At 41.0% G+C, this 22167-nt stretch overlaps 1 protein-coding gene across 4 annotated transcripts in view; it reads left to right on the forward strand.

Annotated features, from left to right (window-relative positions):
* The first annotated feature begins 4833 nt into the window (after nucleotides 1-4833).
* dtymk (deoxythymidylate kinase (thymidylate kinase)) overlaps nucleotides 4834-22167 on the forward strand; it is a 51074-nt gene continuing 33740 nt past the window's right edge. For all 4 annotated transcript variants that reach the window (XM_073040583.1, XM_073040579.1, XM_073040580.1 and 1 more), the window contains exons 1-2: nucleotides 4834-4993; nucleotides 21173-21281. In XM_073040583.1, coding sequence (XP_072896684.1) covers nucleotides 4864-4993; nucleotides 21173-21281 — 239 coding nt within the window. In that variant the 5' untranslated portion in view covers nucleotides 4834-4863. The remainder of the gene's footprint in view (nucleotides 4994-21172; nucleotides 21282-22167) is intronic.

Raw genomic sequence — 22167 nt, forward strand, 5'->3', positions numbered from 1 at the left:
AGGGATAAGTAAGGGGAGGTGTCTGAGAGTTGACGCTGGGCCTCAGCAAGGCAGAGGTCGTTCCGCCAGACTATTACAGCACCCCCCTTAATTGTGGGTTTGGTGATGAGGTTAGGATTACTGTGGAGGGAGTGGAGAGTATTATGTTCAGAAGGTTGGAATTAGAGAGAAGAGTGTAAGTTACAATGAAAATAGATAGTGCAAAGAGGAAGAGCGATGGTAGCAGTCATGATTTCATGGACTTCATAAATCTAATAGCAGAGGGGAAGAAGCTGTTGCTAAAGCTTTCAGTGTGAGTCTTTAGGATTGATGGCAGGAATGAGAAGAGGGGATGTCCTGGATAGTGAGGGTCCTTGACGATGAATGCTGCCTTTTGAAGGTCACCTTGATGGAGGGGAAAGTTGTGCCTGTGATGGAGCTGGCTGAGTATGCAGCCACTTTTAATGCTGTGCATTGGATCCTCTGTAACAAAATGGAAGGCTCACCATGGTACCTCTGTAGAAATTTGCTGGAGTCTTTGGTGACTTACCAAATCTACTGAAACTCCTAAAGAAGCATTGATTCTGGTGGGCCTTCTTCATGATTGCTTCAATGTGTTGGGCTGAAGATAGATCCTATGAGATGTTGGCACGCAGGAACTTGAGGCTGCTCACCCTTTCCACTTCAGTTGTGTTCTCCTAATTTCTTCTTCCTGAAGTCCGCAATCAAATCCTTGGTCTTGCTGATGTTGAGTACAAGATTGTTGCCACACCACCCGACCAGCCTCTCTTGCTCCTGTAAGTCTCTTCATTGCCATCTGGGTTCTGCAAACGATAGTGGTGTCATTGGTGAATTTGTAGATGGTGTCTGAGCTGTGCCTATCCACACAGTCATGAGTGTAGGGAAAGAAGAGCGGTGGGCTAAGCATGCATTCTTGAGGTGTGGATGTGTTGTTTATCAACAAAGTGGAGATGTTATTATCAATTCACAGTGACTGATCTCCCAATGAGCAAGTTAAGGACCCAGTTGCAGAGGGAGGTACAGAGGTCCAGGTTTTGAAGCTTGTTGATTAATACTGTGGATGGTGGTGTAAGCAATAAACAGCAGCCTGATGTAGGTATTGCTGTTGTCCAGGTAATCCAAGACCGAGTGGAGAGCTAGTGAGACCGCATCTCAGATGTGGCGACAGGCAAATTGCAGCAGGTCCAGGTCGTTAGTCAGGCAGAAGTTGATTCTGGCCGTGACTAATCTCTCAAAGCACTTCCTCACAGTAGATGTCGGAGGAGTTAGACAGTATACAGCAGAGGTTGATTGGATGAGCCTGTTTGAAGGGAAAAAAATGAATAGTAAATAGGAGGCTTTTAAGAGTGTGATATTCAGAGTCCAGAAGCAGTCTGGGTGAGGATAAACCTGTCAGATTTAGGGAGCCTAGATGGATGAGAGATATTGACATCAGGTCAAGAAAAAGAAAAAATATTCTGGGATCGAGAGGTCAGGGATGAGCAAATCTCTTGGTGACTATAAAACCTAAGAATACACTTAAGTGGGAAATCAGAAGGGCAACGAGAGGATGTGAGATCGATCTGGCAGATAAGGTTAAGGAAAATTCCTAAAGGTTCCATAACTATGCTGAGAAGAAAAGGGTCCCCTTTGACATCAGCAGGGCTTAAGTCTCATGCTGCAGGAGATGGATAGGATTTTTAACAAATCTTTCTCCTTGTGTTTATTTGGTGTTTACATGCTTAACCACAGCTGCTCAAGAGGTGAGGGAAACAAGTTTGGGAGAATATTTATAGTACCTTGTGGTAATTGCAGCATTAAGGTGGATAACTCCTCAAAGCCTGACCGAGGGTATTCTTGGATTTTTGTGGGAAGTTCAAGAAGGAATTTCTGAGGCCCTTGTGGAGATATGTGCTTCATCATTAGCCATTGGTAAAGCTGAAGACTGGAATGTGGCTAAGATTGTTCCATTGTTTAAGAAGGGTAGCAAGGACAAGCCTGACATCAGTGGCAGGGAAGTTACTACAGGAAAATCTAGTGGGATAGGAGCTTCAAGCATTTGGATAGGTATAGTCTGATATGGAGAACCAGCATGACTTTTGTGTGTGGAAAGTCATATATGACAAATCTTTTGGAGTTTTTTGTTGAAGATGTAACCAAATGGGTAGATGAGGGTAGGGTAGTGAAAGTTAATTTATTTAGACTTTAACAAGGCCTTTGACGAGGTCCCATATGGTAGGCTGGTCTGGATGGTTAGCCCTGTTGAATCTGGCAGAGCTAATTAAGTGGATTCAAAACTGGCCAGGAAGTAGGAAGCCAAGGGTGTTGGTGGGTGTTGATTAGTGGTATGCTGCAGAGCTCCTTGTTATTCATTATTATATAAATAATTTGGATGCAAATGCACAAGGTTTGATCAGTAAGCTTGCACTTGACATGAAATTGTGACCTGTTGTTATTAGTAAAGAAGGTTATTGCAGATTACAAGAGGATCTAGATCTGTTTGACAAGTGGGTTAAGGAGTGGCAAGTGGATTTTAATACAGACAAGTGTTGAGGTATGCATTTTGGAAAACCAATCTATTGTAGGGCTTCGGTAGGTAGTGCAATGGAACAGAGGGAGCTAGGAGTCTGTTAAAAGTGGCATCACACTGGGCAGGGTGCTGAGATGGGTGTTTAGCACGCTGACCTTGTTGGAACGTTATGTTCCAGTTGTTTAAGTAGTTGATGAGGCTGCAGTTGAGTACTGTGCTCCCCCTATTACACAAAAACAACACGGTTAAATTGGCAAGAGTGCAGAGAAGCTTTACCAGGGAGAGGTTGGCCAGGCTAGGCCTCTGTTCCTTGGAGCATAGGAAAGTGCAGCGTCACATAGAGGTTTCTAAAAATTGGGGGGCACAGAGAAGGTAGGTGGTAAACCTTTTACCCAGGGTAGGGGGAGTACAAAACTCAGGGGTATAGATTTTGGGTAAGAGTGGACATATTTAAAGGAGAGCTTAATGACAAGTTTTCCCACTCAGAGGGTGGCAAGTATTTAGAACGAGCTGGCAGATGTCATTTAAGAAGCCCCTGGATGGGTATATTGAGGTGGTAGGCTTTTAACAATTAGTTGTGGTTTTTTTTGTGTAAAAGCTCTGCCATTTCTGTGGTCTTTCAATTCTACATTAACAGTGATATTTCCTCCTGATGCACCATCAATAACTCTCGGAGACATGAGGCGAAATATAGGCTTTTATTGGCTGGAAGAAAGAACAAGCAGCAAATGACCACCGCACTACATCCTGGAGACTGAGGCCGGGGCTGTGTCTCCAATCGCCTTTATACCAGGGTCCGTGGGAGGAGTCACAGGAGCAGTCAGCGGGGGGGGGGGGGGGGCGTGTCCAGACAGGTATATGTAGTTCACCACACCTCCATATGAGCCACGCATTAATATTAAGGCAGAAGGTATGTGGCCATGTGAGCCAATTGCTATCTTCGGTCCTTGGCAGCGCCCGGGGTGAATGGCTTCTTTTTCTTCTTGTTTTACGGTGGTTGGCACCCAGCTTAATGGTGCATTACCGCCACCTTCTGCTCCAGGGTGTGGACCAGACAATAGACTTGCATTCTAAATCCCTTCACCCATTTTCTCTCTCTCTCTCTCACTCACACACACACACACACACACACACACACCCTTTCCCCCCATCTACACTTTATCCTTCCTTCTTTGGCCATCCTAGTACCCTATTCCTGCTTATCCATCATATCCTATATTAAAAAAACCCTGTATCCCTTAAGAAAGCTAAAAGTACCCTGACCTGTGCTCTCTCACACAAGCCCAGTAACCCTTTTAATATGAATTCCTGCACCCCCAATTCCCTTAGATTAATTCTCATTATCTCTCTCTGTATACCATACTTACTTCAACTCAGAATTACATGTTCTACTGACTCCTCTTCCCGACAGTCCTCATGCAATCCTGTCTGGTGTATCCCTACCATTTTCAATGTTTTGTTTAGTGCACAGTGCCCCAGCCTAAACCTAGTCCACAATTTCCTCTCTCTGTATCCACTGCCCACCCTAGTATCTGTAACACTCTTCTGTATTTGATATAAATGCCTCCCTTTTCCCTCTCTGTCCCATCTTTCTTGCCACATTTGGATGATTTCCCCCCCAGATTACACACTTAGCCCCTGCTTTACTGATACTAATGTTTATTTCTATATTTTCTTTCTTTAATGCCCTCTTTGCCAACTCATCCATCCTCTCATTCCCCTTCACCCCTACATGAGCTGGAACTCAGAAATTTTACCTGATCTCCCTGATTTGAAACTCTTGTGACTGACTGAAGGACTTCATAAAGTACATCTTGCCGGCTGTTTGAGTGAAAAGATCTTAAAGTTGCTAGAACTGAGGACTAATATTGCTAAAGAATGTGGAGTGTTTGATCTAAGGATAATTCCTTCTGTATTTTATCTGGTTGTAGCTCCATGGAAAATTGTATGGCCTGAAATAGACTGGTATTTGTTAGAGGTAAAAAGGAAAGAAAAATATAAAACTAATTTGCTGAGTGCATTTAACTGTCATGTGATGAAAAAGTATAGTGATTATACTCAGATTTATACGGATGGTGCTAAGAAGAGTGATAGGGTTTGCAGTGGCTATACCAGGAAAATAAATTGGCAGAACATCTAATTAGTTAGGGGTGTATACAGTGGAGATGTTGGCAGTGATGGTTGCGTTGCGATGGGTAGAGAAAGCTAGACAAGTCAAAGCCCAGACTCATCCTCAGTTCTAGCAAGTTTCACGGGCGAATGGCTGGAACCGATGGTAGCTGGATGTGCGCGTGCGCAGATGGTGGATGTGCGCGTGCGCAGAGAGGCAGCCGCGGGCCGGGCCTAGAGCGCGAATGGCGGCCAAGCGCGGCGCTCTGATCGTGCTGGAGGGGGTGGACCGGGTGGGCAAGAGCACCCAGTGCAAGCGGTTGTACGAGGCCTTGCGGCAGCGTGGACGGACTGTTGAACTGATGTGCTTCCCGAGTAAGTGATCGAGCATCTCCACCACACACCCACTAACTGCTTCGACACACCGCCTGAAGAGACCAGGCTCCCCGGCCGCTCCTGGCTGGCATTAGGGCACTTAAAGCGAGCACTTTTCAAACAAGATATAAAATCAAACATAACACTTCAGACAATATAGAGAGATTAAAAGCACACGCAAAAATAAATAACGGTTACAGAGCGGGAGATGAAAAGTTGCCACAGAGATCGATAGAGTGATTAAGGCGGCTTATCGAATGCTTGCTTTTATTAGTCGAGGCATTGAGTTCAGAAGTCGGGAGGTTATGTTGCAACAGTATTAAACACTAGTTTGGCCACATCTGGAGTACTGCATACAGTTCTGGTTCCCCCACTATAGGACGGATGTTGAGGCTTTCGAGAGGCTGGACAAACTTGTGTTTTCTCTGGAGTGGTGGATGCCGAGAGGAGATCTGATAGAGGTTTATTAGATTATGAGAGGCATAGATAGAGTAGGCAGGGAGTATCCTTTCCTCAGGGTAGTGATGTCTAATACCCGAGGGCATGCATTGACATGAGGGGATACATTCAAAGGGGATGTGAGGGGTAAGTTTTTCCACTCGGAGTGGTGCATATCTGGGACGTGCTGCCTGGTGTGGTGGTAGAGGCAAGTACATTGGAGGCTTTTAAGAGACATTTAGATAGGCACATGGATATGAGGACGATGGACAGTGTGTAGGTAGGAGGGATGTTTTCAGCTTTTTTTGATCTTTTTTAGCTGGTTCTGCACAACATCGTGGGCTGAATAGCCTGTTCCTGAGCCATACTGTTCTGTGTTCTAAATATAAACTGTGCAATTCTTTTTCATTCTTTACATTCGTAGTCAATTCTTTCAATGTGGTTCTATTACATTCCAACATTAATAACACTGCTGCCATTCATGAGGCCCCAAAAACTCCACTTCTCTGCCAAAAAGAATGATTAAAAGTCAGTGCTCACTTAGAGTTCTTGTCGTTACAATCCACAAACCCAGCCAGACTCCTTGGTGTTGTGATGGACTCTGACTAAATTTTAATTGCCACATTAAAACAATTACAAAGTTAGCCTACTACCATCTAAAAAATATAGGGCTCATGCCTCAGCAAGATCTAGACAAACTCATCCATGTTTTTATTTTTAGTAGGCTTGACTACTGTAATGGCATTTTTACAGGTCTCTAAAAAAATCCTTCAGCTTCAGCTCATTCAGAACACTGCTGCTAGAATCCTGACGAAGTCTCACCTCTCCCAGGTTACCCTCTTGCTCGTGATGTATGTATAGAACGCCTTAGGATTTGCCTTAATCCTACTTGCCAAGAACTGTTCATGGCCTCTCCTGGTTTTCCTAATTCCCTTCTTCAGTTCTTTTCTGGCTTCTTTACACTCCTCATGTACTCCATTTGATCCTAATTTCTGAAGTTTTACATACTTTTCCTTTTTCTTCTTCACTAAATTCATCATCTCACTGGACCTCCAAGGTTCCCTTATCTTTCCATGCCTGTCCGTTGTTCTAACAGGAACAGACCTTTCCTGTCCCCAGTGCAACTGATCTTTAACACCCTCCACATGCCTGACATGGACTTGCTAGAGAAAAGGTGTTCCCAATTTACCCTTCTTGGGCCCTGCCTTATACCTTTTGTAATTTAAGACAACAACCCAATTTAAGACTCTGCCGCAAAGACCATACCTATCCTTATATCTGGCTAGGGCTAGGATCTTTATGTCCTCGTTGTCCACGGGAATGGTACCGGAGGATTGGAGGGAGGCAAATGTTGTCCCCTTGTTCAAAAAAGGTAGTAGGGATAGTCCAGGTAATTACAGACCAGTGAGCCTTACATCTGTGGTGGGAAAGCTGTTGGGAAAGATAGGATCTGTGGGCATTTAGAGAATCATGGTGTGATCAGGGACAGTCAGCATGGCTTTGTGAAGGGCAGATCGTGCCTAACAAGCCTGATAGAGTTCTTTGAGGAGCTGACCAGGCATATAGATGAGGGTAGTGCAGCCGATGTGATCTACATGGATTTTAGTAAGGCATTTGACAAGGTTCCACATGGTTGGCTTATTCAGAAAGTCAGAAGGCATGGGATCCAGGGAAGTTTGGCCAGGTGGATTCAGAATTGGCTTGCCTGCAGAAGGCAGAGGGTCATGTTGGAGGGAGTACATTCAGGTTGGAGGGTTGTAACTAGTGGTGTCCCACAAGGATCTGTTCTGGGACCTCTACTTTTTGTGATTTTTATTAACGACCTGGATGTGGGGGTAGAAGAGTGGGTTGGCAAGTTTGCAGACGACACAAAGGTTGGTGGTGTTGTGGATAGTTTAGAGGATTGTCGAAGATTGCAGAGAGACATTGATAGGATGCAGAAGTGGGCTGAGAAGTGGCAGATGGAGTTCAACCTGGAGAAGTGTGAGGTGGTACACTTTAGAAGGACAAACTCCAAGGCAGAGCACAAAGTAAATGGCAGGATACTTGGTAGTGTGGAGGAGCAGAGAGATCTGGGGGTACCTGTCCACAGATCCCTGAAAGTTGCTTCACAGGTAGATAGGGTAGTTAAGAAAGCTTATGGGGTGTTAGCTTTCATAAGTCGAGGGATAGAGTTTAAGAGACGCGATGTAATGATGGAGCTCTATAAAACTCTAGTTAGGCCACACTTGGAGTACTGTGTCCAGTTCTGGTCGCCTCAGTATAGGTAGGATGTGGAAGCATTGGAAACGGTACAGCGGAGATTTACCAGGATGCTGCCTGGTTTAGAGATTATGGATTATGATCAGAGATTAAGGGAGTTAGGGCTTCTCTTTGGAGAGAAGGAGGATGAGAGGAGACATGATAGAGGTGTACAAGATATTAAGAGGAATAGACAGAGTGGACTGCCAGCGCCTCTTCCCCAAGGCACCACTGCTCAGTACAAGAGGACATGGCTTTAAGGTAAGGGGAGGGAAGTTCAAGGGGGATATTAGAGGAAGGTTTTTCACTCAGAGAGTGGTTGGTGCGTGGAATGCACTGCCTGAGTCAGTGGTGGAGGCAGATACACTAGTGAAATTTAAGAGACTACTAGACAGGTATATGGAGGAGTTTAAGGTGGGGGGTTATATAGGAGGTAGGGTTTGAGGGTCAGCACAACATTGTGGGCCGAAGGGCCTGTAATGTGCTGTACTATTCTATGTTCTATATCTAGCTATCCTGAAAGATGAGGAGGTGTAGTCACTATTCCATACGAATTCACGCACTGAAAGATGAGTCACCTGGTCAGGCTCATTACCCAACATCAGGTCCAGTACAGTCCCTTCTCTCGTTGGGCCATCTACATATTGATTTAAGAAACCCTTCTGGATACACTTAACAAATTCTGCCCCATCTAAACTCCTTGCACTAAGAAGGTCCCAGTTTATATTAGGGGAGTTGAACTTTCCCATGACAACAACCCTATCATTTTTACTTTTACTTAATCTGATTGCGTATCTGTTCCTCTGTTTCCTGGTGGCTATTAGCGGGGGAGGGGGTATCTGTAGTACAATCCCATCGATGTGAGTGCACACTTCCTATTCCTGACTTCTATCCAAATGAACTCATTGCCTGACCCTTCAAATATGTCTCGCCAGAGTGCATCTGTGATATTGTCCCTGATTAGTAGTGCAACCCTTAACCTCTTTCGCTATCTTTTTTAAACTTTGAAAACCTGATATATTAATCACCCATTGCTGCCCCTGTGTGAACCAAGTCTCTAATGGCCATAATAGCGTAGTTCCATGTATTGTTTGATGCTCTTAAGTTCATCACCTTTACTCATAGTATTCCTAGCATTAAAATATACATATTTCAAACCATCTGACCGATCATATCTGTTATTTCAATTTAGCCTTTTAGTACTTTCATTGACATCTACCTTCTTGTCTGATCTTTCACTTATTAATCTGTGTTCTGGTTCCCAGATCCCTGCAGAACTAGTTTAAACCTTCCTGGCATTAGCAAACTTCCTGGCCAGGATTTTGGTTCCCCTGCAGTTCGGGTGCAACCCATCCCTCTTGTACATGTTACCCCTTCTGCAGAAAAGATCCAATGATCCAAGAACTTGAAACCCCATCCCCTGCACCATCTCCTCAGCCACTCATTCATCCATGCTATCACCACATTCCTACTTGCACTAGCCGGTGGCACCAGGAGTAATCCAGAGATCACTACATTAGAGGTCCTTCTTTTCAGCCTCTTTCATGACTATATACTCACTGCATAGGACCTCTTCCCCTTTTTTGCCTATGTCATTAGTGCCAATATGCACCACAACCTCTGGCTGTTCAACCTCCCCTTGAGAATATCCTGCAGCCGCTCCAATACATCCAGAACCCTAGCACCCAGGAGGCAACACACCATCCTGGTGTCTCTTGTAGCCACAGAATCTCCTGTCTGTCGAGTCCCCTATCGTTACTGCTTTGCCTAACCCTGGCTGCTGCTGTGCCACCCCCACCCCCAGTGGTATCCAAAGAGGTTTACTTGTTGCCCATAAGGGAGCCTGCACCGGCTCTTTAATCCCCTTATTTCTGGGGTTCACCCATCTTCTCTCTGAAGCCTATACTCTGGGCGTGACCATCTCTTCAAATGTTTCTTCTGTAATGTTTTCAGCCTCCCAGATGATTCTTGAAAGTATATTTTAAAATTATGCACAATGTTTTGATAATACAAAAAATTTATTGGCTAATCATGAGCCATCATAAAAGGAAAGCAGGCGCTAGCAGAGAAGCATTGTGAGAGCTGGCCAGTTTTTAAGTGATAGGTTTTGAAATGGTTGTGGAAAGGGACAGAACTGGTCCACAGAATCAAGTTTTAAATAAAGGCAAGGGGAATTTTGACAAACAGGTTGAATACCCCTTCATCTTCAGAACTGAATGGATATGCCACAGTTGCCATAGACCTCAGGACCTGTGCGGATGAATGTGCCTTCAAGAATATAACCAAACCAGAAGCCAAGGATAAACCAGAAGATTTGCAGTCTGCTGAGGGCTACGTCTAGATAGATAGATAGATAGATACTTTATTCATCCCCATGGGGAAATTCAACTTTTTTCCAATGTCCCATACACTTGTAGCAAAACTAATTACATACAATACTTAACTCAGTAAAAAAAATATGATATGCATCTAAATCACCATCTCAAAAAGCATTAATAATAGCTTTAAAAAGTTCTTAAGTCCTGGCGGTAGAATTGTAAAGCCTAATGGCATTGGGGAGTATTGACCTCTTCATCCTGTCTGAGGAGCATTGCATCGATAGTAACCTGTCGCTGAAACTGCTTCTCTGTCTCTGGATGGTGCTATGTAGAGGATGTTCAGAGTTATCCATAATTGACCGTAGCCTACTCAGCGCCCTTCGCTCAGCTACCGATGTTAAACTCTCCAGTACTTTGCCCACGACAGAGCCCGCCTTCCTTACCAGCTTATTAAGACGTGAGGCGTCCCTCTTCTTAATGCTTCCTCCCCAACACGCCACCACAAAGAAGAGGGCGCTCTCCACAACTGACCTATAGAACATCTTCAGCATCTCACTACAGACATTGAATGACGCCAACCTTCTTAGGAAGTACATTCGACTCTGTGCCTTCCTGCACAAGGCATCTGTGTTGGCAGTCCAGTCTAGCTTCTCGTCTATGTTGTTCAAGGCTTGCGATCCAGAACTCTAGAAGTCCAGTTATGACCTATAGAAGGCCATTGTGAGAGTGAAAAGGCAATTTCATGTGAAGTTAGAGAGACAACAGCTGTGACAGTTTTCATGCCATTACTCTACACACATGACTGTGGCTTGCACAGCACAAACATGTCTAAATTCACTGATGACACAGCACATAGTGATGAGAAGGAAGGCATACAGGAGTGAAATAGATCGGCTAGTTGGCTGGTGTAATAACAACCTTGCACTTAATGTCAGTAAGACCAAAGAATTGATTGTGGACTTTAAGAAGGGGGAAGTTGAGGGAACACACACCAGTCATCTTGAGGGGTCAGAAGTGGAAAGGGTGAGCAGTTTCAAGTTCCTGGGTGTCAACTTCTCGGAAGATCTATCCTACTTAGCCCCAACACAGTGATGTAATTATGGAGAGGCCACACTGGCAGCTATATTTCATTATGAGTTTGAGGAGATTTGGTATGTCACCAAAAACTAACAAATTTCTACAGATGTATTGTGGAGTGCCATTTCAGACTGGCTACTCCAATGTACTGATTGGATAAAGCTGCAGAAGTTTGCAAACTTGGCCATTTCCATCATGGGCACTAACTTCCCCACCACTGAGGACATCTTCAAGAGGAAATGTCTTAAAAAGCTCATGCCTTCTTATCGTCGGAGAGAAGGTACACGCTGAATGTGTTAGGTACAGCTTCTTCCTCTCTGCCATCAGATTTCTAAATGGACAATGAACCCATGAACACCACCTTGGTAGCCATTCTCTCTGTTTGTATGATTATGTAAGATGATGAGAGGCATTGATTGTGTGGATAGTCAGAGGCTTTTTCCCAGGGCTGAGATGGCTAGCACAAGAGGGCACAGTTTTCAGGTGCTTGGAAGTAGGTACAGAGGAGATGTCAGGGGTAAGTTCTTTATGCAGAGAATGGTGAGTACGTGGAATTTCATAACTTAACATAAATGGCTGTGATTCTTCACTCCCAGATGAGGCCGACATCAGAACATCCTTCGAGAGGGTGAACCCTCACAAGGTGTCAGGCCTCAAATGATGTACCTGGTAGGGTGTTGAAAACCTTTGCTGACCGACTGGATTGAGTGTTCAAGGACATCTACAAGTTCTCATTACTGTAGTCAGAGGTTCCCACCTGCTTTGAAAGGACATCAGTCATACTGGTGCCCTAGAAGAGCAGGATGAGCTGACTCGATGACTACTGTGATGAAGTGCTTTGAGAAGTAGTTCATGGTTAAAATTAACTGAGAAGGGACCTGGACCTGCTGCAATTTGTCTACTGCCACAACAGATCTTCTACAGGTGCAATCTCATTGGCTCTCTACTTGGCTTTGGGTCACCTGGACTAAAATGCATACGTCAGGCTGCTGTTAGCGATCACAGCTCAGTACCCAATACTATCATCCCCTCAGTCCTCATCAACAAACTTTAAAACCTGGGCCTCTGTACCTTCCCCTGCAACTGGATCCTTGAATTTTTCATTGGGAGACCCCAGGGCTACTTTATCAGGAGACTACAGGCAGAGCAGCTTGGCAGTAACATCTCCTCACTGACAGTCTACACAAGTGCACTTCAAGCATGCATGCTTATTCCATTGCTTTACTCTCTCTTCGATTATAACTGTGTGGCTAGGCACAGCTCAGACACCATCTATAAATTCACCAGTGACACCACTATGATGACAAAGTGGTGTCAGAAGCGTGATAGATAGGTTGATTGAGTATTGTTGAACAACAGCCTTGCACTTAATGTCAGCTAGATTAAGGAATTGATGGTGAACTTAAGGAAAGGGAAGTTAGGAGAACACAGCAGTTTTTATTGAGGGATCAGAGGTGGAGGAGGGTGAGCAGTTTCAAATTCTGTGTGTCAACATCTCAGAGAGTTTAAGAGACTTGGATAGGTACATGGAGCTTAGAAAAATAGAGGGCTCTGGGTAAGCCTAGTATTTTCTAAGGTAAGGACATGTTCGGCACAATTTTTTGGACTGAAGGGCCTGTATTGTGCTGTAAGTTTTCTATCTTGGACCCAACATATTGATGCAGTCATGAAGGAGACATACTAGTGGCTGTAGTAAGATAGGAGTGTGAGGAAATTTGGTATGCCACCAAAGACTAGCAAGTTTCTACTGATGTGTTGTAGAGAGCATTCTGTCTAGTTGTATCACTACCTGATATCAATACACAAGATAGAAAGAGGCTATGGACAATGTACACTCAGCCAGCATGGAACCAGAACAGTTCATATACCCAAAGTCTAGAGCCTATTGATGTGGTCAAAAACAACTTCTACTGTGAAGCAACACGCTCAAAATGCTGGTGGAACACAGCAGGCCAGGCAGCATCTATAAGGAGAAACACTGTTGACGTTTCGGGCCTGACGAAGGGTCTTGGCCGGAAACGTCGACAGTGCTTCTCCTTATAGATGCTGCCTGGCCTGCTGTGTTCCACCAGCATTTTGTGTGTGTAGCTTGAATTTCTAGCATCTGCAGATTTCCTCGTGTTTTCTACTGTGAATGTGAGGCAGGGATGGTGGGGTGGGGGGAGATCCTGACCATCAGCTCAGAGGAAATAAGCCAATTCTCTGTAAATGCCAGTGCTGAAAGGTCATGAACCTTTGGCAAGGTGTGGTTGACTCAGCTCCCAGCACGATGGATTATGTAATCATCCAAGTTTTTAAAAACAATCCATATCCCTTGTGTCCTGATGGGTATTGTTGTCTGTTGGATTGAGCACCTCCTAATCTGTTCAGATCTCTATTGGCCTTCCTCTAAAACAACTGCAGCAGCAGAGTGCTTCAGCAAAAAACAAATTGACATGTACGGTCTCAAGGACCTTAAAGAGAGTTTTTCCCAGTCAGTGCCTCACAGACAATCTGATTTCCTAACATCCAGTGCCTGGGAGAGTCCACTGTCCTTGGACTGTCCTGAAGGCCACTCCGGTTGGCAGAAGACCATAAGATATAGGAGCAGAAGTAGGCCATTTGGCCCATCGAGTCTATTCCACCATTCAATCATGGGCTGATCCAATTCTTGCCGTCATCCCCACTCCACTGCTTTCACCCCATACCCTTTGATGCCCTGGCTAATCAAGAACCTATCTATCTTTGCCTTAAATACACACAATGACATGGCCTCCACAGCCTCTCGTGGCAACAAATTCCACAGTTTTACCACCCTCTGACTAAAGTAGTTTCTCCGCAACTCAGTTCTAAAAGGACGTCCTTAACCTATGATCACCCTTATTTAACTTATTTTTACCTACACCAAAAGATTCTTGCTACTTTTTTGGACTTATCTTTAAGAGTTTATTGTGAATTTTTGAAGAAATGAATACAGAAATGGCTCTTAGATCTAAAGGGCGAGAACCTGGGAAGGATCTTAACAGGAACGGGAAGAAAAAGCAGACCGATCCTAAGCGTACTGAATTGACTTATGAAATGTTATTGGAGGTTTTAAATCAAAAATTTGAAGAACAACGACAAATTTTTAAACAAGATATAAAGGCTTTTCAAGATTATATGGATAAGACGGATTCAGTAGTTAACCAGCAGCAAGTTCTAATCGCAACTCTGCAAGAGGACGCTCGGAAGCGAGACTTGATAATTGAAAAACTGCAGCAGAACATACTTTCGACAATTAAACAGGTGGAAACACTTAAAGCCAAGAGTGTCGACTTTGAGAATCGGTCCAGAAGACAGAACCTACGCATATTTGGTCTCCCGGAAGGTATTGAACAAGGGGACCCCTCGAAGTACTTTGCTCAACTTCTAAAGGATGCGTTCCCTTCTGTATTCCCAGACAGTCCTCCGTTACTCGATCGCACTCACAGAATTATGCGTCGATCACCGAGTGTTTCAGCTAAACCACCGGTTGTAATTGTCCGATTTCATTATGTGCATGTTAAAGAGCAACTTATTGGTGTGGCTCAGCGTGTAGGGATGGTCAAATTTCAAGATCACAATTTTCGATTAGTAGAAGATTTTAGTCCAGAAGTAATGAAGGCAAGGCTTCTTTTTAAACCTCTGATGTCTGAATGTTATGAGAAAAATCTAAAACCTGCGCTCTTATACCCTGCGAAGCTCAGAATCTCGCCTCCGAATGCTCCACGTCATGTTTTTCTTTCTACATCTGAAGCGAGAAGCTTTCTGAATGAGAACTTTCCTACTGCTACGGACACTCATCTCTAATAAATGAGTGATTTTGATCATGCAAGATGGTTTTTATTTCCAAAACCAGATTTTGTTTCTGGCTATTGGTGTAGGTTTACTCTATATTTTATACCCTAGTTACTTTTTTTCGACATACTAATCTTTTTATTTTACTTACTTCAACCACTGTACTTTATCTTTGGTTATTATTATTAATCCTTCAAAGGTGAATTTTTTTTTTACTAAGATGGCGGTTTTTTCTATAAAATATTTTTGGCTTTTTTTTTATTTCACCATTTTTTTTCTCTTGTCTTCTTCCTATAATGCATCTCTTATCACAGTTTAAATTTTTTTGGTTTGTTTGGGTTTTAACCCGATTTATAAGTTACTAGTGACTATATTCTTTTTGTTTTTTTTTACTACCAATTATATTAAGAAGTTTGGTATTAGTATAGTGATTATAATTTCTTTAGAGTTTGGGTGGATTTTTTTTAATCCTTTATATATGGAGTTGTCTTCTGCTGATATGGGGGTAGATTTAGTTTCATCTTTCCCTTTTCCCAGCCTATCCTTGGCTGAGGTGGGGGTTTTTTTCCTCTTGGGTGGGGGGTGGGAGGTCTTTTTCTAAATCTTATGTTTCTTATATCAGTTTTTTTCAGTTTTTTCATTTGGGCTGATTTTAAACTACAAAAATATCCGCGATGTCGTCATTTCCGGGTCCGCTCCTTATTTTTGTTCCTCTTCCGAGTGCATGAGTTCATAATTTGGTTAACCCTTTATATACCAAAGGATTGATTTCAGAAATATGGCTCAGACCATTAATTTTGTCTCTTGGAATACTAATGGCTTAAACCATCCGATTAAACAGAAAAAGATTTTCAAAGTATTCCAAGGACTTAATGCTCATATTATTTTTGTACAAGAAACTCATGTGAGGAAAGAGGACAATTATCGCTTATTTCGATTTTGGAGGGGTCAACAGTATCATTCGAATTCGAATGCCAAAGTAAAGGGAGTTTCAATTTTTATTGACTCCTCTATTGCATTTGTCCAACAGGATATCTTTTCGGATCCGAATGGTAGATTTTTGTTAATTACTGGCTTACTTTTTAACAAAAAGGTTGCTATGGTTAATGTTTATGCTCCAAATGTGGATTGTCCTGATTTTTTAAAGTCCTTATTTACTTCTCTACCTAATCTAAATGAATATAAGTTAATAATGGGTGGTGACTTTAATTGTTGTTTAAATCCTTTGATGGACAAATCTATATCTACTCAGACTTTACCCAATAAGTCGGCCACTTGTATTAACTCTTTTTTGACTGATAATGGAATTTTTGATATTTGGAGATTTCGGCATTCTAAGGACAAAGAGTTTTCATTTTTCTCACGTTTATCATTCCTACTTGAGAATTGATTATTTTTTTTATTGACTTGTTTTATTCCATCGGTAATTGGTTGTAATTATGATATTATAGCCATCTCTGACCATGCTCCATTAAAACTTTCTATTAAATTTACGGATACAGCTTCTAATGCTAGACAATGGCGATTTGATTCTACCTTACTGCAAGATCCGGATTTTATTAAATTTATGAAGGAACAGATCGATTTCTTCTTTTCAACTAATTCCACGGATGATATTTCTTGCGGAACACTTTGGGACACTTTTAAAGCATATATACGTGGACAGATTATCTCCTACTCTGTTGGTCTGAGAAAACGCATTAAGAAGGAAACTCTTTTATTGGTTGGTAAAATTAAAGAGATTGACAAGAAATATTCGATCACTCCTAGTAAGGAGCTTTACAAACAAAGGGTTGAACTTCAAACGGAACATAGTTTATTATTTACATCTTCGATTGAAAATCAATTAATGAAAACCAGATCTGATTTTTATATACATAGTGATAAATTGGGTAAACTGTTAGCTAGTCAATTGAAGAATGCTTTGGTTAAACGTCAAATTACTAAGATCCATCAGCAGAATGGGGATCTGACAGTTAACCATGATGAGATAAATCATTTCAAGATTTTTATACCTCCCTGTATCATTCTGAATTCCCCCATGATTGTAATACCATGTGTGATTTTCTTGGGAAATTGAATTTTCCAAAATTATCATCAGATGATCTTTCAATATTAGAAACTCCTATTACGGATGCAGAAATTAAAGGGGTTATTTCCTCCATGAGTTCTGGGAAAGTACCAGGTCCAGATGGGTATACAGTAGAATTTTTAAAATGTTTTTCCGCTACTCTTTCTCCTTGGTTATGCAGGGTTTTTGAAGAAGCAATTAGATTGGGCAATTTGCCACAATCTTTTTATAGAGCTTCCATTTCTTTAATATTGAAGAAAGATAAAGACCCTACTGACTGCGCATCCTATAGACCAATATCTTTATTGAATGTAGATTCCAAGATCTTTTCCAAGTTACTGGCATCCAGGATGGAGAAGGTATTACCCCAAATTATTTCGGAAGATCAAACCGGTTTTATTAAAAATCGCTATTTTTTCAATGTTAGGAGATTATTGAATATTGTTTATACTCCTTCACATAGCACTTCAGAATGTGTTATTTCATTAGATGCGGAGAAAGCATTTGATAGAGTTGAATGGCCATACTTATTTAATGTGCTTGAGAAGTTTAATTTTAGTCCGACATTCATTTCCTGGATTAAACTGATATATCATACTCCAGTAGCCTCGGTGCTTACTAACAATCAAAGATCTCCCTTTTTTCGTTTATTTCGGGATACTAGACAAGGCTGTCCTCTTAGTCCATTATTATTTGATATTGCTTTAGAACCCTTGGCAATTGCTATCAGAGAATCACAGAATATTTTTGGCATTAATCGTGGGACAGATATACATAAGTTATCATTATATGCAGATGATTTATTATTATTTATTTCTGATCCTGAGAAATCCATTCCTGCAGTTTTATCATTGTTGGCTCAATTTAGTGATTTTTCCAGGTATAAATTAAATCTTAATAAGGGTGAATTGTTTCCTTTAAATAGACAGGTTCCAATTTATGGAAATTTACCTTTTAAATTAGTTAATGACTCTTTTATTTACTTAGGGATTAAAATCACAATAAACTATAAAGACTTATTTAAGGTTAATTTTTACCCTTTATCAGATTAAATGTTTGTTTATTAAGTGGTCACCACTATCTTTATCTCTGATAGGTCGGATTAATGCTATTAAGATGGTTATTTTACCCAAGTTTTTATATATATTTCAAGCGGTACCAATTTTTATTCCGAAATCTTTTTTTGCTAATGTTGATTCAAAAATTTCCTCATATATATGGCAGAATAAAAATCCTAGGTTAGGTAAAATATATTTACAGAAGGCAAGGAAGGAAGGTGGATTGACATTGCCTAATTTTAGATTTTATTATTGGGCAGTTAATATCCGAAATTTGATATGTTAGTTAAAGGATTGGGATATATCTTTTAGCCCTCATTGGGTGAACCTGGAAATTAAATCTGTACAAGGATTTGCATTGGGTTCTATTTTAGGGACTTCTCTTCCCTTTGCTCTTTCTAAATTGCCGAAACGAATTGACAACCCGATAGTTAAACATACTTTACGTATATGGTTTTAATTTCAGAAATTTTTTGGGTTGACTCAGTTTGTTTTAAATATTCCTATTGTATCCAATTGCTTTTTTTATCCTATTATAGACCAAGCTTATTCAGCTTGGAAGACTAAAGGATTACTACGATTTTCCAATTTATTTTTGGATAATTGTTTTATGTCTTTTGAGCAATTATCTAATAAATATAATTTGCCTAGATTTCATTTTTTTAGATATTTACAGATTAGGAATTTCTTAAATACTGTACTTCCTACTTTTCCAAATTTTGTGTCTTCAGGTAGTTTGGAGAATTTGTTTGAACTAAACCCTTTTCAGAAAGGGCTAATATCAAAACTTTACAATATAATTATGAAGATACGTTCAGAGCCCTTTTATAAGACTAAAAATGATTGGGAAAGAGAACTTAACCTTACTATCCCTATTGAGAATTGGGATAAAATTCTTCAATTAGTTAATACATCATCTATATGTGCTAAACATTCATTAATACAGTTTAAAGTTGTGCACAGGGCTCATATGTCCAAGGATAAATTGGCTCATTTTTATTCCTATATAAATCCTATTTGTGACACATGTCATTCTGAGATAGCGTCTTTAACTCATATGTTCTGGTCGTGTCCGCTTTTGAAAAAATATTGGAAAGATATTTTTGATATTATTTCTGTGGTATTGAACATTGATTTACAACCTCATCCTATTACTGCAATTTTTGGTTTACCAATGATGGACTCATTCCATTTATCCTCTTCCGCTTGTCGAATGATTGCATTTCTTACACTAATGGCTAGAAGATCTATTTTGTTGAATTGGAAAGAAATTAATCCTCCTACTGTATTTCATTGGTTTTCTCAAACTATGTTATGTCTAAATTTAGAAAAAATTAGAAGTGGTGTATTTGATACTTCTATTAAATTTGAAAAGATATGGAGACCATTTATTCAATATTTTCATATGATGTAATATGACACTGTTCCAAGCCTATTTGATTTTCCAGTTTCGATTTTATATATGTTGAGAGGATCGGAGTTGATGACACTGATGATTTTGTATTTTTGTGAGATATTATAAACAGCCCTTTTTTTTCCATTTTTTCTTTTTCTCTTTTTTCTTTTTTTGTTTTTTTTCCTTATTAGTTACTAGACTATTAGATTAGTTTTTTTTGCATAATCTTTTTTTCTGTTTTTTTTATTATATATTATGATATACCTAGGTTTGCCTTGTTTATTTGTATATTGTATCGTCCATGATTTGGGAATACTCATTTATACTGTAATCATTGCTTATGTATTCTTTCATGTTCAGTTGAAATGTGTATGTTTGTAATCCCATTATCTATGTATCAATTTTATTTTGTTGATATTAATAACAATAATAAAAAGATTGAAAAAGTAAAAGGACGTCCTTCAATCCTGAAGTTGTGGCCTCTTGTCCTAGAATCCCCTACCATGGGAAAATAACTTTGCCATATCTAATCTGTTCAGGCCTTTTAACATTCAGAATGTTTCTGTGAGACCCCCCCTCATTCTCCTGAACTCCAGGGAATACAGCCCAAGAGCTGCCAGGCGTTCCTCATACGGTAACCCTTTCATTCCTGGAATCATTCTCATGAATCTTCTCTGAATCCTCTCCAATGTCAGTATATCCTTTCTAAAATAAGGAGCCCAAAGCCCAAACCACAATACTCCAAGTGTGGTCTCACGAGTGCCTTATAGAGCCTCAACATCACATCCCTGCTCTTGTACTCTGTACCTGTAGAAATGAAAGCCAACATTGCATTCGCCTGCTTCACAACCGACTCAACCCGGAGGTTAACCTTTAGGGTGTCTTGCGCAAGGGCTCCCAAGTCCCTTTGCACCTCTGCATTTTGAGTTCTCTCCCCATCTAAATAATAGTCTGCCTGTTTATTTCTTCCACCAAAGTGCATGACCATACACTTTCCAACATCGTATTTCATTTACCACTTCTTTGCCTATTCTCCTAAACTATCTAAGACTCTGCAGGCTCTCTGTTTCCTGAATACTACCCATTCCACCACCTATCTTTGTATCTTCGGCAAATTTAGCCACAAATCCATTAATACCGTAGTCCAAATCATTGACATGTACCACTGTGAGGAGTCTCTTGCACTCTCCCAGTAAACATCAGTATTGTTTTAATAAGAATGGCTAAGAGATCCAGGAGCTGAGAACTCACAAATATAGTTAGAGCTTCATTGTCATTGCTGAGGACAAGAAGATTTCAGTGCTACTCCATTCAGTGCAAACCACAATACTGGCAATTCAATTACTAAAAACACAATGATTAAATTTTTAAAAATGTCATCCAAGTTATTTAGAATGACATTCAATTTACAACTGGATGTAAAACAATATAGTGTTGTTCGAATTGAAACCTCTACCCCAAGCCACATTCTTGTACTCTTGACTCTACTTCTCTTGATTATTCTGTGATTGTCACTTTAGTACATTTATGTTGAGGGACATCAGATTGCAACAATCGTTGCACCATTCTGTTGTGTGCTTGTATTATCACCATGCTTGTTGCCTAATTTGAGGTTCATGCAAACAAGGAATTTCATTGCAGCCTTATGTATTTGACAAACTTTACTGATCTAATTAACTACCGTTTAAAATACTTAGCAGTTCAAGCTTTTAGACAAAAACCTCACTAACCCCTTAAGCATGACGTAAGTGGGAGATCTTAAATTTATTTCGCATTTGGTTACAGACAGAGATACTGAAATTGGGCACCTGATCAGCTTATACCTGGAGAAGAAGTACAACCTGAATGATCATGCTGTGCACTTGCTCTTTGCAGCTAACAGATGGGAACAAGTGTAAGGTGTTTTATTTAATAATGTATGAGTAGAAAGGGGAAAGAGGTTTTCTTTCTGATGGTAGAGTGGGTGCCATGGGCAAAGTACATCTTAAAATCAGCTATTGATGATTCCTATTCTTGATTTCCTTTTTAATTTGGCCTGGATTTGTAATTGGGATTGGATTAGATCCAGCTTTGTACAGATTAGTCAATGTATCTTTTACCTTAAATGATACTTGGTGTCAATTTAATGTTTATGTCTGGATCAAATGTCAAATAATTAAATCTGGAATATAGAATCAATAACGTCTACAATGCTGACCATGTAGTAGTGGTGTAAGTCACTGGGCAACCTTTGCTAACTAATTCTTGCTTTACCAGCTTGTCCATTCTTGAACCTATGACTACCACGCCATGTAGCAAGCTCCCCCTGGGGCTCCATGCATCTGATGAACCCAAAAGAACGGCAGAGGCTGGTATAGTTTGGTAACAGCAGGAGTCGCTAGTCAACATTGAACTCAATGTAGGACTGCAGCTCCGGATTTTTCATTTGGGGTTTACTCCCAAAGCCTTCCCCATGAGTAGGTACAGCTTCAATGCAGCTAAGGTTTGAGATCACAGTTTTCATTCTCCTAGATGAGCTGCCAACTACGGCTGACGAGTCCCATCTGCCCAAAGTAACTGGTTTAAGGCACCAGTAACCTGCCTTTGCCCCTTTTCCTGTCTGTAGAAACGGTTCTGCTAAGCCACGTGTGAAGGTCAGGAGCTGGACTTGGTTGTCAGAGGCTATTTGAGGCGCATGCCATTGAGAACATTTAATAGGTAGAGGGAGCTTGTCACCATTACCACCCTGGCTATAACAAACATAGGGACTGCAGATGTTAGATCTGGATCATTTACAAGTT

This window comes from Hemitrygon akajei, chromosome 3 (genome assembly GCF_048418815.1).
Source record: "Hemitrygon akajei chromosome 3, sHemAka1.3, whole genome shotgun sequence".
Taxonomy (NCBI): Eukaryota; Metazoa; Chordata; class Chondrichthyes; order Myliobatiformes; family Dasyatidae; genus Hemitrygon; species Hemitrygon akajei.